This window comes from Haliotis asinina, chromosome 6 (assembly GCF_037392515.1).
Source record: "Haliotis asinina isolate JCU_RB_2024 chromosome 6, JCU_Hal_asi_v2, whole genome shotgun sequence".
Lineage (NCBI taxonomy): Eukaryota > Metazoa > Mollusca > Gastropoda > Lepetellida > Haliotidae > Haliotis > Haliotis asinina.
In genome coordinates, this window is record NC_090285.1 from 34,363,432 (window position 1) to 34,381,819 (window position 18,388).

At 39.2% G+C, this 18,388-nt stretch overlaps 2 protein-coding genes across 2 annotated transcripts; one reads left to right on the forward strand and one right to left on the reverse strand.

Annotated features, from left to right (window-relative positions):
- Positions 1-544: 544 nt before the first annotated feature.
- Positions 545-3,598, reverse strand: LOC137287371 (beta-porphyranase A-like). Its single transcript, XM_067819630.1, has 3 exons — positions 3,350-3,598; positions 2,562-2,700; positions 545-2,013 (listed from the first exon to the last, which is right to left on the reverse strand). The coding sequence occupies exons 1-3, from the start codon at positions 3,596-3,598 to the stop codon at positions 545-547; spliced, it is 1,857 nt and encodes a 618-aa protein (XP_067675731.1).
- A 2,380-nt stretch (positions 3,599-5,978) lies between these two features.
- Positions 5,979-16,494, forward strand: LOC137286416 (NADH dehydrogenase [ubiquinone] 1 beta subcomplex subunit 4-like). The gene is made up of 3 exons (XM_067818270.1): positions 5,979-6,162; positions 7,885-8,028; positions 16,279-16,494. The coding sequence occupies exons 1-3, from the start codon at positions 5,998-6,000 to the stop codon at positions 16,348-16,350; spliced, it is 381 nt and encodes a 126-aa protein (XP_067674371.1). The 5' UTR covers positions 5,979-5,997; the 3' UTR covers positions 16,351-16,494.
- Positions 16,495-18,388: the final 1,894 nt, after the last annotated feature.

Consider the following 18,388-nt stretch of genomic DNA (forward strand, 5'->3'; position numbering starts at 1 on the left):
GTGAGTTTGACGTGGTCCCAAAATATGGAGTTTTAAACATCTTTGGAAATCTAGGTTTGATTTGATCTCCTAAAATATATTTCAAGCGCAAAGCTGTATCCTAGTCTAGCCTAGTGTATCTACAATGAAACTGAAAACGTTTCAAGTTGCAGTGTGAGTGAATTATGCATTTATTCGGTGACAAGAGCGGAAGGTGTAAACGTCCCCAATCGTTTCCGTATGACTGCATCGATCCTCTCATATAGTAAACCAACTGCAATATGTTAATCATTGTAATGTCTGTCTGCATGCCAGGTAACTGAGGATACTGGGTAGCCGCGACAGTTTGGGTCGGCATAAAACTTATGAGTGCGGCATAAAACTAAGCTCACTCCCTCAGGTAGTAATGCATGGTGTCCTGGCTAAGGACTAATTCAGGCTCAGGACAAAACTTGAAAGACGCCAATGTAATCTAACATAACAAACAATTACCGTTGAAATTAAATGTTTAATAATGATGTCAAGATGTAGGGTTTTGTCAGAAATGTTACAGTCATCGTGACATTTAATCAGAAGGAACGACCTTAGCTGTGACAAGAGCAACCGAAGAAACGTGTCCACTTGTCATGTTGTTTGAGAAGTAAACCTGTACCTGGTTAGCCCCAGTGGCAAACAAAGAGGTAGGAAGTGCAAATTCCCAAACCTCCCAGTAGGTGGTGCTTCCAATCATGTTGGCATCATACAGCTGATAAAAAGAGTCTAGGCGGTGGTCGTTAAAGGTAAGATATGATATACTATTTGTTTCATTTATCGACCAACTGGCTGAAACTCTCAATCTTGCACTGTCATACTGGCCTTTTGGTAGAGAAATTACTGCCATGGCCATATTGCCCTTGACTGGTATGAGTATATCAGCTCCATAGTATGTCGTTTCGTTAGATGTAACTCTAGGTAGTTGATCTGAGTGGGTCTTAAATGTAAAATGACATGTAGCCTCTGGTGGAAGTTCTAGAATTCCTTTGGTCTTCTGGATGTCAAATGTTTCATTGAAGGTCATAACTGGATACCAGTTGTCCTTGATGGTGATACAGGTAGCTTCTCCTATGGTTGGTTTGATCCAGTCGCCTTCAAAGTTAAGCTTGACAGCCTCTGAGGTCTGAGAATAGCTATGCAAGAGAATGACCGTTTCATTATTCATTGAACTTGACATTGCTAACGGCGAAACAGTTCTTTCCTCTCCATCATACTGACTTGTAGTTCTGATAAAAGAGTAGTCAGAGGTGAATTTGTACCAAAACTTGAAGACATCAGTGACTCCTTTCGGTTGTCCTTGGGGAGTGAAAAGTGACCAGCTGTAATATGGATATTCAATATACGCTAACAGAAACACAACCGATCTGTCAATGTATTCCCGGAGACCCAGCTGAGTGAATCGATGGGCATTTGAGTGGTAAATTGTTGCAAAATCTACTATACCCGACGGAGCAGATGGGCTTATTCCTTCCACAATGCCACGACCATATTCGCTGATGAGAATCGGTAAAAGCTTCCCTGTCTTTTGATAGGCATAACTTTCAACCAGGTCGACAAATGCTACCAGTCGTGCTTCATTCATCCCCTTTAACTTGTGTGATTTTCCAGAAACGCTAAGAGAGTTGTACGAATGAAAGGAAAATACGTCTAAATAGTCTAGTGTGATGTCCATGAAATTAACCACTGCTTTCCAGTCGGTAAAGTTATTTCTATCCGAATTTCTGGCGAAACCGTCAAGTGTAGGACCAGCAACTTTGATGTTAAATCTTGCATGGAGTTTTTGTGCAACTAATTTGTGAAATAGAGCAGCAATTGTTAAATTCAAGATGTTAGATTCGGGATCCGGTTCATTCATGGGTTCAATGTAGGGTGGGATCCGTCCGTCAGTGAAATCGTAAAGCCCTTGCACCATTAACATCATGAATTCTGCAACAGCATCGACATTGTTTGGGAACTGACCTGCGTGTTCGGATTGGTTCATCCAACTCGGGTAAAACAAAGCTGTAAGAAACATGGGAAACACGTATAAAATGATCTGTACATGGAAAGGACAAGACAAGACAAGTTTTTTATAACGTTTTTTACTCTCTACGTGAGCACCATATCAAATTTGAGTAATAAATGAAATATACATATCACAAGTGTGCGTCGAGTCAGTTGAAATTCGCAAATGATTCCAACAACGACAATCATACTGAATGTTTTAATGAGACCATTTCTGCTTTATCCATACATCAGGAATTTAATAGTCAGTAAACAAGACAGTGACAAGAAATAATTTGATGTTCTGAACTAAATATCTAATGAAACTGTGTTGCAATACCCGGTATCCTGGTACCTCATGACTACAATGAAATGAAGAACTGCAGAATCAGGCCACAGAACATGTCGATTGTGTATTATATAAATGCCAATCTGAAGAATTGAAACGTCCACCAGTACGGATCCACTATCCATTGTCAACAATCCCAAAGAGTTCTATAACACGTTGTGTATCATATTTTGAAATTCCACTATGTTAATCATTGTTTTCTCTGTGGCTGCCTTACCTTCCGCCATCATGATCATGTCGTTCTCATAACCACTGTTGATGTTAGCTAGATATACGGAAAACAGCTCCTTTTGTTTGGTGGCATTCTTCAGGTAGTTAGGATCTGGGTAGCCTCTTCGGTTTGGGTCCTCAGGCCACTGAATTAGAGTTGTATTAATTCATTCGGGGAAGCATTCAGTGAGAAGAGAAACGTGATGTCTCTTTAGATTTGAAAGTTTATATTTCATTTCGAAATTAGTGCACGCAGTATAGATGATATCATGTAGTTTCAATGAGATTGAAAAGACAATTATAGTAAATTTCAAGGCATAATTAGCATGTGAGTTAATTGACATATGTTGCCCTATGCTTCCATTTAACCACCCTGTTAGACATAGCAACACACACATGATACAAATGCATGATGGCGCCATAGATACCACCGTTATGTGTCTCATGTGACGACATAGATACCACCGTTAAGTGTCTCATGTGACGACGCTTAGTTTTCACTGAACACCTGAAGAGCCGCTGAACGGCGATTGATCTTATGCAGATAAAGGGGTTTGGGCACGAAGAAATATCTGGACTCATCTTTCCTATTTTTATTGCTGAAATCGGAACTTTGGATGATGGTCTCTGTGTTAATGAGTCTTTTCTTGTAATATTCACATGTTAGTTGCACGCATTGAGTCCGCTATTACATTCACCGTCGACTGATTTTGAGCTGTGATCAACTGTCTCATTGAACATTCTTTGTGACAGCTAAATTTGTAGTATCTAGAAAGAAGTCAAACATTGTCTCACATCTTCGAAGAGGCGATGATTATCATTATGAAGGTCATTATCATTCCAGCGTCCAGCGTCAGTCCGAAGGTCCCGACATTTGGGAATGAGGTATTCCTGATCCAGGCCATTGTGCTTGTTCCACTTATTGCTGTCGTAGCGAGCACTACCTCCCTGTGCCAGCCACTGAGGGTGGATTGTCACTGTCGTGTAACCGTAGACACTAACTACTGACAAAGCCAAAGTTATATAGACCAGTGTCCACTCCATTTTCTGGAAAGAAAATATGTGGCTTAATTAAAGGACGTTGCCTGTGCGAGGTCCATCGGAAGTGGTCGTGAAGGTTTCATGGATCTAACTATATGTGTGCGTGTGTCCGTGCGTGCTTGAATATTGCGAATGATTCTTTCAGTTTGTCCGGCAGAGGAGCAACCTATTTTATGGTCCTTTTAAGTGCACACTGGCACGTGAGTCATTCGAAGTATTGTCGTTCCGTGGTACCAATTAGTACCAGTGTATTTAATTTGATATTCTTTATCAGATTTCAGTCGCGCCATGAATTCTTGACACAGTTTGACATATTCCTTACATTCATTATGTAACACCTATGTAATACCTATGGATATAATCACTTGTCTATCACTTAATGTGCTGTGTTCCGCTTTATGGACAACGATGGTAGCATCGTAATGCTCCTCTGTAGACCAGATAATCCAGTGATCAACAACATGATCAGTTTGAATGCCATGACGTATGTATACCAAGTCTGACCACCCGATCCCGTTAGTCTCCTCTCACAATCTAACATTGCTGAAGATCAATTCTAACTCGGTCCTTCACGAGTCTACACCAGAACGTCTCGTATATTGTAATTAATATGTCATAACATACATAAATAGCTTGTTCAACACACGTTTGTACTCACTTTAAGCGTTAAACAGAGGTACCTTTGCATCTACACTCCACTCCTCACTCAACACCAGGGCCACACTCACGGAACAGGGTGGTGGCTATTTTTTACACATTCTTGTAGTATCTTATCGTAACACATGAAAAATACAAGAATTCGCCACGTGGGTTCCTGGTAGCCAGATAGCTGGCTCTGCCAGTCAAAGACCTGCTCTATCTCTAGCGGAGCCATTCTATGATCAGTTGAAATCTCTAAAGTGTGAAAGCTCATTTACTTTGTCATCAATGCAGCTCATGTGACATTGCTGTAATATCCCTAAAAGCGGCGTAAAACCATACTCACTCACATTGAGTGTTGGTTCGTTTGGTGAATATTTGCAGCAAAAATATTTTTAAAAAGGTTAAAGATAGAAACACGAATGATTCATTTACTACAATATAGTACAAAACATTACACTCGGTTACATCAGCTCACTTAAAGGTAAAGGAAAACGTTTTGCATTTTAGCAAAACTGTTAAAGTGGTGTTGAGGGCGAGTGCCCTTGGTCAGTGGAAATCTGAATGATGCTGTTCAACATTAAGTGGGTGAGTGAGTGAGTTTGATTTTACGTCGCTTTTAGCTACATTCCAGTAACATCGGGGCGGGGAACACCATTAATGGGCTTCACGTATTACACTCATGTTGGAAATCGAACCCGATTCTTCAGCGTGAACGTCTAAAACACTAGGCTACCCCAGCGCTCCTGATTGTGGATATTCAGTGTGACAAGTATGGTTGTATAATCAAGAATTAGATCCGAATATTTGCTGTTCTCTGTAGGCTATATATCGGTGCTAGACGGTCGTGGACCAGCTTGTAGCTGCATCACGAAATATCGCGATAATTGATACGCGATGGCACTACGATCGGTTCGCACACATTTAAGCATAGAAACAAACCAGAAGTAGTGTGCGTTTCAGTAGTGACAAAACTTACCTTTCAAGAAATGGTAACCATACGCAAATCTTAATGATCATTACTGGAGCACCAAAGTGTCTCTTTGTAGTTCCAAACGGCTACAGATACATTGCATATTTGGAAAATCTTCATATTAGTGTAATATATCCATCGCGAGTAGGACTGCGCTGTCACGTAAAGTGTCAGTAAACGCATGACTGTGGAATATTATACAATCTCATATTCGGATCCACGACCTTTCAGGTGGTGTGCGTGTGTGCGTGCGTGCGTGCGTGCGTGTTTGTGAGGGGAGGGGGAGAGAGATGGGTTGTTCGGCCCTGGAAGTCGACACCCATTCCCATTTGATCCAATGATGAGAAGATTGAAACTGAATGATTACTGTCAGTTAATTCTTCACGTTGTAAGTAAAATTGCACATGTGATACCAAAGCGAGGGTTTTCTTTTGAATGTTTGTTTATTGTTTTTTATTAAGGGCTGGTATTACTTCAAGGAGGAGCCTTTTTGCAGTCTACTTTACTCACGGCAGTTGATAAATTTAAGCCGACAGTGTCGAACATAACGCAAACGAAACAATCTCCTTTAAAACAAGCTATTTATGTCGCAGGTGTTTTGTATACACTGTCTTTTGATGTGATCTCCCAAGAGCACTATTATTTAATTAAATACCATTAATGTTTGCACTATTTCAAGATTGCAAGATCATTTCCCCCAAAGCATTATTATGGTTCCCTCCGGATTAACTGATCCGGTCTATCGATATAGCTTGCCCGGATTTCAAACACATTTCCGGTTACAAACAACATGGCGGCGCCGAAACGACCGTGGGATCCTTGGAAAGTTTTCGATGTTAGTGCAGATGAATTGAAGGCAGCGCAAGAAAGAGCAAAGATGCGGGCTGCATTAAAAGCGGAATTTCAAAAGAAAGTCACAAACCCCAACCAAGGAGCAAACAATGGAGGATTTATGGTTTGTATCTTTGTATGAATACTATGACCTTCAGCACCCTCAACTAGCAATGTGTAAATATTTCGTCGGAAACACTTTCGCGCATAGTAATCAGCGACAGAGTGAAACGTGATAGACAAAGACAAGTAGGGGCCCAGCAGCAGTGTGTAAAGCTGACCTGGTTATGGTACCACTACACTACTGTCGCTACTGTACTGAGAGACAGAACACTCAGTCTCAAATATTCTGAAATATTTTCTGTTGATATGTCTCAGTGACGGTAACTTCTAGAGGAAGCGTTTCATTACACATAATCTAAAAATACTTCCAATGTCCCATATTTCAAAAGCCCTGCATAACAAAGCTGAAGCAATATCATTTGAGTTTGTTTTGTCACAAAATGTTTGTATTGTTTAATCAAATTGACGCCATGCTGAGCAGTATCCTAGTTATGTATAGGTAAATACATATTTTCATACCCAATTGCAACCCCCAACCAACTTTGTCATCCAAGTGTGAGCCAGACCATTTGATCTCATTATCAATTGTTTCTTATGACATGACCAATGCTAATGCAACTTTTCATAGGTTATTTCATATCATCTCCTTATTTCCTTGTTGCTAGTTTGCAGTGTTTGTCGTGACACTCCCTTTCTTGGCACCATATGGTCAGGATGATGCCTAAATTTATATGCCTTGGGCAAACACTGTAATTTAGATCTGCCTAAATGTTGTTTAGGTTTACATTACAAGATATGTAAGTGCAGATTTATCCTCATTTGAAGGGGAGAGGGGGGCACAAATGTTCAATGAAGCTTCATCATGTTCATATTCAGATAAATTTCACACAGTGTCTGACTATAACGCTTCTGTGTCTGTCGACAGTAAACAAGATGACAAAACAGGACAAACACAACAGATTACATGTTTATCATGTTTCCTCAAAGCTTTATGTTGGAACTGGTAAGATATTTAATCAACCAGTCTAAGTACAACTTAGTTTCAGTGTATTTAGTTACACTCCACCACGGAGTCTAACAAAACCTAGTAGAAGGTCACGTCAGGTAACCTTTGAGCGATCAATGACCCTCCAGTCAACAGCCAGACTGTTAATTAGATTTAACCAATCAGACAATGGCTACTATTTAGGGATCGGAGGGGCTTTGAAAATATTCAGGTCACTGACACAGATCTCTCCACAAACAAAAATCTGCTTAAAACACAGTTATTTGACCTGCAGTTTATACGTTTACGGGTTTCTGTTGACATGGTTACCATTAGCTGTTATTTCCGCAAGATAACATCCTTGAATATAGCCAAAACACTATTTTCTGCAACTGTTTTCTCACCGATGTCATGGTTGTACGAACGCTGTGTGCATCACCCAGAAGCAAGCATACGTGAAATAGCATTCTGAATCATTCGGGTACGAACCTTTTGAGATAAATTTTAAAAGGTATGTGCAAATGTGCATTTTTGTGATTTGGTAAGCTGTGTTCTGATTGGTCAATCTTAAAGGATACCTGATGCGACCTCCTGTAAGGTTTTGTTAGACTCAGTAGTGGAGTGTAAAGAAAAGTACTGAGGATAAGTTTACTTACACTGTTTAATCAACCTCATTCACTGTATTTTCATACTGATAAGTGGATTGTTGTATAAAGGCCACTTTGTACAGCATTTGATTTAACCTAAACTGGAGAAAGTCAGTCAGCAAAAATGATATTGATTGTAATTATGTTTCAGTTCGATCCTGCCATCCAGAGGTTCATGTCAATGAGGGCATCACAGGCTGATTATTTCAAGGCTTCTCCCAAGACTGTGTGGCAGGGCTTTGCCTTTGTAGTATTTCCAGTAGCCCTTTTGTCATATCTGACTATTTCAGGAAGGGTGAGTGGACACCTTGATGCTCTTCTTAGACTCACATTTAGTGGTTTAACCTCAGACTCTCTCTGAAACTACACATTTTTACCTCCTATTTAACAGTATTTTGAACAAATTATTTTCGTGTAGTAGTATCTCATAAAATTATAGGAGCAGTGGGGAAGCCTGCTGGTTAAAGACGCAAGTTTGATTCCGCACATGGGTACAGCATGCAAAGCCCATTTTTGGTGTCCCTGTTTGTGGTTCTGGATTAGTGCTAAATCCATACCCTTTCATTCACTCACTCAAAATTTGTCCAAGATGACTTCATAAAAGTCCATATCCTGAGCTAAAACCCAGCTGAATTTCAGTCCTGATATTGACAGAAATGCAATAAATAAATGTATGCGACACAATGTCTGGTTAATTGTAGTAGATAAGAGGCATCTTTGTGTTTGTTTTTAAACATTGTCTGTGTCATCTAGCAAATAATCCCGTGTGGACCCGGGACAGAATGTGTCCACAACACCCTATTGCTTGTCATAAGAGGCGACTAAATTGGACAACCTGTTTGCCGTGGGTTGTGTCCCGTGTCGGTGGAGGACGGGATCCTGGTGGTTGAGGGCACTGGGAGTCTGGAACATGTTCCTTTTGCTCAACACACCACTTCGGCCCTTACTTCACCAAGACAGGTGGTAGAATCGGCCCAATTCTATCAATCGGCTGGTCATGCCGTGCGCTGAGCATGGACACATTCATTCTGAAATTGCGTAGTATCAAAATTATGAGATGCTTTCAATGAATGTCATCAATAACCTGTTACCTTTACTATTGCCTAGAGTCCTATGCCAGAAGGCGGTGGCTCTTGGGCCAATCTGGTTGATCCTTTGGTTCAACTGGAGTATAACATTCCTGTATCATTTTGGTGTCAGTATGCTGGAATACCGCTTACATGTGGCATCGCCCTTGTTGGCGCTCCGTGGCGGGCAGGGAGCAGGAATGCTGAACCACAATTCATATAACCATGGGAAAACTAAATCCAAAAAAAACAAAGCGGCAATTGTTTGACTCAGATTCACAACTCGATTCCTCTGATGATGAAATAGTTACCAAATTACTTTATTCTGAAAGGGATACTTGGCCTCGTTTTCTAGTTATTGAAGCTAAGGGTGAACGTACCCTTACTTCATATCCACCATTTCTTTTGGAAAAAGGACTTCAAGGTAAAGCTGGAGATTTAAAAGATGTGACAAAACTGCGTTCAGGAGAACTTTTGGTGGAATGTGCTAGGGAGTCTCAAGCAATTAATCTCATGACTTCAACAAGATTGGCTGATATTCCGATTACCTGCTCTGCCCACAAGACCTTAAATTTTTCAAAAGGTCTGATATGTGATAGAGACCGAAGCCTTGCCAATGAATCAATTGAAGATATTGTGTCCATACTCAGATGTCAAGGTGTCATCGAGGCAAAACGTTTCACCTTTCGAAAAGATGACCGTGTGTTTCCATCAAACACATATCTGTTAACTTTTGATTCTCCAGTGCTACCTAGTTCTATTAAAGTAGGATGTTTTAATATGCGTGTGGAACTTTTCATCCCCCGACCAACATGCTGCGTTAATTGTCAGAAGTTTGGTCATGGGCAAAGTTCTTGCAGGAATAAGCTCACTTGCTACAGGTGTGGTGAATGTGATCATGGTGATAAAACATGCACCAACAAAATCAAGTGTTTGCATTGTGATGGCGACCACATGGCTTCATCCAAGGAATGCTCAGTGTTTAAACATGAGGCAACTTTTCAGAAACTGAAGTGTGAGAAAAGAATCAGCTATGCTGAGGCCTGAAAACAAGCACGTTTACTCACATCTGAAACCATCAGTCGTCCTTCTTATGCTGCTGTAGCAAAAAAGGTAACGGCATCAGTTCCTTGCCAAACAGATCTTACTTGGATAACGTCAGAACACCCAACAAATGTTTCTGCAGTGGTACCTAGTACGTTACATTCAGATAATAGTTCAAATCATACATCAAGCAAACACAGAGAATCGTCATCATTGACTCAGACTGAATCAAAGATTAAGCCATCTAAATCCACCAAAGTGGATACTAAAAAACAACAAATTCAATCGGATCGCATGCCAAAGGCCCTGAAAGATATCGTGCAACTCCATAACAGATATGGGTTGCTTGAGGACATGGATATGGAGGTATGGTCACTCGCCCAAAAAGAAAGCAGGATTGTCACCTGTTACTGCCCCTTAAATGACTAACACATCCTTAATTCAGTGGAATTGCAGGGGACTGCGGACTAATTTCAATGATTTACAGCTTTTAGTGCAAGATTTTACACCATCAGCAATCTGTCTACAGGAGACATAGTCTGATGTTTTTGACCTGCGTCATTTCAGTGCCTATCACTCTTTTTCACCTCCAGGTATGAGAGCAACTGGAGGATCTTCCATCCTTGTTAAGCAGAATGTTATTCACAGGCCTGTTACGCTCAGAACTAATCTCCAAGCTGTTGCAGTGCGGCTTACATTGCACGTTACTTTCACATTATGTTCTCTATATATGCCACCCTCTTCCGCTCTTCAACCGAATGATCTACTTCCTAAACCCTGCATTATTATGGGTGATCTAAATGGCCACAACCCGCTCTGGGGTGGTTCAGCTACAAACAATAAAGGCACAATACTGAAAGATTTTATTTTAAATAATGATTTGTGCATTTATAATGACGGTTCAAACACGTATTTACATCCCAGCACAGGAACATATTCAGCCCTCGATATTTCAGTTACAGACCCAAACCTATTAAATGAATTTGAATGGTCAGTCCATGATGACCTCTGTGGTAGTGACCATTTTCCAACACTATTTCTTCATCATCCAGATGGAACTTCAAAAAGGCTAACTGGGCTTTATATGAAATGTTGTGTGCAGACAAGCTTAAACCTGAACTTTTTATCAATATTCCTTATGCTATACAATGTTTTTCTGATGAAATGAATGTCATTGCTGGCGAATGTATACCACAGTCCTCTGCTATTCCACATATTCGGAAACCATGGTGCAACAATAATTGCAAACAGGCCAGAAAGGATTGGAAAAAGGCAGAACACTATTTCCATCGACACCCCATGTTGCATAATTTAAATAAATTTAAAATTTTAAATGCTGAAGCACGGCATACTTTTAAGCAAAGTAAACGCCAATCCTGGCAAAATTATGTATCGAACATTAATTCGCGTACGCCAATGTCTAAAGTCTGGAACATGATCCAAAAAATCAAAGGTAAGGGCTCCAAATCTAGCATTCACCATCTTAAAGATGAAAACCAGTTGTTAACTAGTAAACCCGACATTGCAAATAAACTTGGTGAAACTTTAGCAAAACATTCTTCCTCGTCAAATTATGAACCTAAGTTCCAAAAATACCAACTACAACAAGAAAAGAAAGCTAATAATTTTAGTTCCGATAATGGGGAAGATTACAATTAAACCTTTTCCATACTCGAGCTTTATACCGCTCTTGACCAGGCTCATGATACTGCTTCAGGAGCTGATAACATACATTATCAGCACCAGAAGCATTTACCAAAATCATGTCTAGAAACTCTGTTACATATTTTTGATGATATTTGGACATTTGGAAAATTTCCTACTTCATGGCGTAATGCTATAATTATCCCTATCCCTAAACCTGGACATGATCATACTGATCCTTCAAACTATAGACCAATTTCACTTACTAGCTGTGTTTGCCAAACCATGGAACGTATGATCAATAATCGGCTCGTTTGGTACCTGGAAACCAATAATCTTCTAACTGATATACAATGTGGTTTCCGTAAAAACCGTAGTACCATTGATCATTTAGTGCATCTTGAATCTTTTGTTAAAAATGCCATAGTTCATAAACAGTTCATAGTTCAGTGTCGATCTTTTTCGATCTAGAAAAGGCATACGACACCACATGGAAACATGGTATTTTAAAAGATTTACATGATTTTGGATTACGGGGCCGTTTGCCTCAATTTATATCCAACTTTTTAAATGATAGGCAATTTCAAGTCCGTGTGGGTTCTACCCTGTCTGATCATTACAATCAGGATCAGTGTGTCCCACAAGGCAGTATATTGTCTGTTACACTGTTTAGTATAAAGATAAATAGTTTGTCAAATGTTTTACATGATTCAATCGATGGATCATTATTTGTGGATGATTGTAACATTTCTTGCCGTGGCAAAAACATGCATACTATTGAACGGCAACTGCAGTTGTGATTAAACGAAATAAATAAATGGTGTCTTGAAAATGGCTTTAAATTTTCTAAATCCAAAACAAATTGTATCCATTTCTGCCGTAAATACAAACCACATAAAGATCCTGAACTATATCTAAATGGCAACCCCATCAAAGTTGTCAAGGAGGCCAAGTTCATGGGTCTTATTTTCGATTCACATTTAACCTTCCTGCCACATATTAAGTCACTAAAAGCTATATGCCTGAAGCCACTCGATTTGTTAAAGGTTGTTTCCAATTCAAAGTGGGGAGGGGATCAAACTACTCTCCTTCATCTATATAGATGACTCATTCATTCCAAACTTGATCATGGCTCCATTGTATATGGTGGAGCCTGCAAAAGCAACCTTAGACTGCTAGATTCTATCCATCACCAAGGTCTAAGACTTTGTCTTGGTTCCTTTAGAACTGCTCCCGTTGACTCTACATTGAGGCAGATGAACCATCTCCTTTTTGCTGCCGGGATTGAGCTGGAAAATATAGCTCCTTTGCGTTTCTGTCTTCTCCTCCTTGGCAGTTGGTTAGGCCACAAGTTGACCTAACTCTAACACAGTTTAAAAAATCAGAAACTAATGAATTACAATATAAACAGGAATATCGTCAATTAAATAGCAAATATATCAATTACAAATCCTTATTTACAGATGGGTCCATGGGTGGTGGCACAGTCATTGGATCCAGAACAATCTCTTCTAGATTACCAGATGACAGCTCAATTTTTACAGCTGAAGCAAACGCCATATTAACAGCTCTTAAATATATTCAAAGACATCCAAAACATACACAATATATTATTTATTCTGACTCGCTTTCTTGTCTTCAGGCTATCAAAAACTTCTCCACTTTTAACAGAAATTTTTGAATTTTATAATGATCTTGCTACTGACCAATGCGACATTGTTTTTTGTTGGTTACCCAGCCACGTAGGCATTTCTGGCAACACAATGGCCGACCTTGCTGCTAAGGCAGCACTTAACAAATCTGTGACACCACTTCTTATTCCATACACTGATTATAAAGCCAGCATTAGAGCCTACATCCGTAATCTGATGCAGAAGAAGTGGGACACCCAAGTAGGTATAAATAAATTACACGAAATAAAACCATATATCGGTTACACCTACTTGGGTTGTCAGTCCAGATTTGAAGAGGTCATCATGCGACGATGTCCTATTGGCCATACGAGATACACTCATAACTACTTATTGAAAGGTGAGGATCCTCCATTTTGCATCCCTTGTGATGAAAGAATTACAGTCAAGCATGTCTTGCTTGGCTGTGTTGAATATTCCATCACAAGGGATAATTATTTCAAATCACGTACTATGAACGATCTTTTTAGCAACATAAGTTCTCATTTAATTTTTTCATTTTTAAAAGAATTAGATTTGTTGGCTGATTTGTAAATATATCAATATTTTATGCTTGGAAGTTTGAATGAGTAACTTAGATTGTTAGTGACTGTATCCTCGATGGGGGTTAAAGTACTGTAGAATTATTGTCCTCCTGAGAGGGTACATAAGCCCCAGGACATTCCAAGTAAATTTAAACGTTTCACTTTTCTTATCGTAGAATATGTGTAGTTTTAAGTTATATCTAGATGTGTCTCAATTGCTAACGACTGAGGGGATGTAAATGATGTAAATCCAGCCAGAGTCCATGCAGGAAGCAAATGCACTGTAAGTCCCTAGGGTCCTTAGTGTGGTGATCTACCTTCAGTTGTTGGCAATATTTAGCTTGCTTTTACCTTGTATTGTACTGTATGATTAAACTTTTTTAGATCTAGTTGCTAGTTTTACATCAGAATCTGTGATAATCTAGTTGGTTTACTGTCCTTCGCTGACAGGTTTATACAAATTACCATTACTTATTATGTATGAAATTAATTGTTCTCGTCACTGTATGGCCGAAATATTGCCGATGTGACGATAAATTTTAACTCACTCACTCACTCTAGCAAAAAAGAAATATGTTCTGTCATGATTTACATCATGTCCTGGACAACTGTGTCATTACTGGTCATTGATATCAGGAATACAGAGGTATTCTGTGTAAACTAAAGATCAAGAAAAACATTTTAAAAAATATTAAATTTTCAACTATATATTCTGAGTGTTGAGGCTCACATTGTTTTGTGCAAGTGCCTTACCTTTCCCTGTGAGTCTTGGTAACCATGGTGACAGCACTTGAGACACAGGAGTTTCTAATCCAAAATAGTATTATGGTAACTGCCAGTAATGGTTGGATCAGTTTGGGATAGTTTAGAGGAGGATGTTTTGATGATTTTACTTAAAAGTAGAACTTCAAGGACTGTTCAAGTTTAAGAACACTGAGGTGTAAGCTTTAAACAAAAGCACTTCTAAGACCCTAGCAGTGACAATGTATGCCAAAAACCTGTTCATGTGTCTAGGATTGTCTTGCAGTGTCTCAGTGACACATTAGATGTTAACAGTTTTCTATAAACTGACAATGGAGTACCTACAGAATGCATAGACAAATTTAAAAAGGGGCACAGTAAGTCTTCAATGAGCTTGTGCGTCATTAATCTGTTCACTTGATTGACCCAACCTGTTCATTTTGCTTGAAGGGATGTTGATGTCCATTTGCTCCTTGGAACCCGTAGTGAATTACTTCATTTCCTATAAAGAACAGATGTCCAGTGTCGGAGGCGCAGTACCTTACACTCCATATTGCTCAGCATAGAGAGTCATGAATCATTACAAGAATGAGTTATATCTTTGGTATCTAGTTTTTCCTATCTACTCTGCAGTCAGCTTATCCAGCCTCTTGATTCCCAGAAAGTTTGTGAATTGATCAATATTGTATATTCAGAAATCTAGTTTCCTCATCAGAACAATTGCCAACCAAGTAAAATTCATATCATTGTGTACCTTTGCTGAACCACAGTTCACTTGACCATGTCAGTTCGGCAATTCACATGTTCATGACATGAGTGCTCACACGACAGGCACAGTGTTATCAAATCATTTTGTCAGTCTTGTCAAATCATGTCTCAGCTGTTAGTTTGGTAGCCATTGTCTTTGGATACAATCTGGAGGTATTGCTTTATTTTTATAGCTGGTAAACAGTATTATGCCTTGATGGACTTTGGGTAGGGGAGGTAACTCTGGTCGGTTGACAATGACAATTGTGCTGATCTACCTTCCGTTGGTGTTGTTGTTGTTGTTGTTGTTGTTATAGCCTGTATTATACTGCATTGTCCAAATAGTGATATTAGTTTTAACTTCCCACGTTGGTTTTAAATCTAATTGTGATGTTCTAGTTGTTTTATTGTCCTTCGTTGACAGGTTTTTATAATATACGTATATTCCATTTCAGAGTTCAATGTTCTTGTCACGATATGGCTGAAATATTGCCAGTGTGCCACTCACTCACTCACTCACTCACTCACTCACTCACTCACTCACTCACAAGAGGCAACTAACAGAATTAAGTGGTCAGGCTTGCTGACTTATTTGATGCTCATCAATTCCCAATTGCACCTATTGATGCTCATGCTTTTTATCACTGGATTGCCTGGTGCAAACTCAATTATTTACAGACCACCACAATATATAGCTGGAATATTACAGTGTGTGGTGTAAAATTAAATTCATTCACTCACTCTCTTTATTGTGGAATTAATGGCAGAGTTAAGAAACAGTATAAAATAATCAGAATGAATGAGAGACGTTAAGAAATATTAATAACAATGGCATTTGCAATGTCCTGAATTTTGCACCATGGAAGGATACACTCAAACATGATTCAATATGATTATTATTACCCCTGATAACCCAAGGTGCCTGTCAGGTGCTAGAGGATAAATAGTTGCATGACCTATCTCACCGGGTACCTGTTTAAATCCCAGTTCTCATTGTAAGTACGGAATTCTAACTGATGGTTTGCCTTTTCAAACAGAAATCTTGATATGGAGCATTTTCTCTGATATTGCAATTCCTTTGTTTCAGAGGGAACGAGAGAAGAAGTATCGTGCTGGAGAAATTAGCTACAAGGACAGACCATGGAAGTTTATGTATTAGAGACACTATGTAGATAAATGTTGAAGGAACAGACTGGGAACATTATTCACCTGGGATCCCTGAAATGATCCACGGCATTCTTGGTAGTTGTTGCCATGATGTGTTTGTAAATTAAGAAATAAATATGTTGTGTGACATTCTAAACTAGCTGTCCTCATCTTCCATGTATTGTTTGTCTCATCTGGACCAAGCATACAAATTATGTTACAGTGTGGTGTCATCATTTTTTTGTGATTCCGTGTCTAAATTGGCTGATATTTTTTATCTGAAAGAAACTCTATGGGGATGGCTCATTGATTGAAACACATGTCTAATGATATGGCTGAATCCACGAAAGATTGCAAAACGGATCCTACAAAGAACAGAGAAGTGTGATCTGCTTATAATAAAGACTTTCAATTGAGAATCATGCATCCAATCACAGTGTGCACAAGAGGGTTGAACAGGGTATTCAACATCTTTGTCTGGACTGGCTGTTTTCAACATACTTGCATCTCCCACTTGCTAACCTAGCAGTGAGGATGGATTGATCTGAAAGCACCATAATGCATTTCAGATGGGTTCATTTTTCTGCGGTGATTGGTCCTGGGCTGGTTCAGTATCCATGTACTCTCTACCTGGATTGCCTGTCTGGCACTGCACGCACGCACACGCACACACACGCACGCACAATTTCCCCTAACCGTTGGACTTCATGATCTTTACGTCAGTTCTTGGTAAGTTTGTGGAAGAAATATAATATCTGGCACCAACGAGTTTGCTTATTTGGAAATGATAACTGCAGCTTGAACCTGATAATGATGTGAAATGACATGGTCATGACAGGCTATAGGACAGGTCAAGGACGATAGCGGTAGGTCAAGGATGGTGCAGTGTGGCAACATCCACAGCTGTACAACAGACCTCATTCGTTGACACATGAAATTCTTATCACGATAAATGACTCCGAGTCATTGTTCCATTCTTCTTTCAATAAACCATTTGGATTCTTCTTTTGTAATTTCAATGTTTTTTTTATTGTCAGAAAGTCCCTGCTATAGGATTGAGGGTCACCTGCAGGGTAAGGGTGACTCATTTGTACGGTATGAATCCTTACAGGTGGACAATCTGATATTTTCTAATAAATAGGAAAACCATTCACTCTCACATTCATATCCATACTGGGCGAGTTAAGCAAGTTCAAAACAAACAGCTAGCGTTTACTGTGTGCCTGCTTTTCACACATACCTAAGCTCGAGTAACTGAAAAATGGATGATAGAATTCCCACTTTGTGTAAGTATTGAGTTCATTTCGGCTTGAGAAACGTATTTTCTGAATAGAATACGGCTTGCAGTGAATTCGTAGACCAGACTGGTTCGTAGACGTGGAAATCCAGTGGATTCGTAGACAAATTGAGCGGTGGATTCGTAGACGTTAGTAAATGTTAGTTTGGTATTATTATTAATTCTGACATTAGTGCAAACGAAAAGTGTTTGAGTTTGGTGAAATAAAACAATATATTAGGTAATTATGATCGGTGTTTAAAAAAACATGATGAGAGGCGTGCAAATAATATACTAATATCTGAGTTTTCTGAAATAAATACCAAACTACACAATAGGTAACTATGATCAACATTCAACTACGGAAACAAGTAGAAGTGGAGAAGAAGGATAGAGTGTGATGGTCACCGACAAATAATTAACAACACACTTGAATATACACACACTATTTCACAACCGAAACAACTCACTACTTCCTATTACCACAGAATTGATCAACATTCAACGACACAGACACAAGCCCAGAAGTAGCACTGGAGAAGGTGGATGGGTCACCGCCAAAGTAATTAACAAAACGCAGTCAAAACAACTCACTAGTTCCTAACATTCACAACAACTAAGTGCAACCGAATGGCTTCAATGAGTAAACAGTGAAAACTGTTTAACCACTTCATGGTTTTCTTATTTGCGGAAAACAAAACAAAAAATATTCACAACATATAAGCCTAGTGGTTTATCAAAATTAATATGCTTTCAGAATAATAATTATTCAATT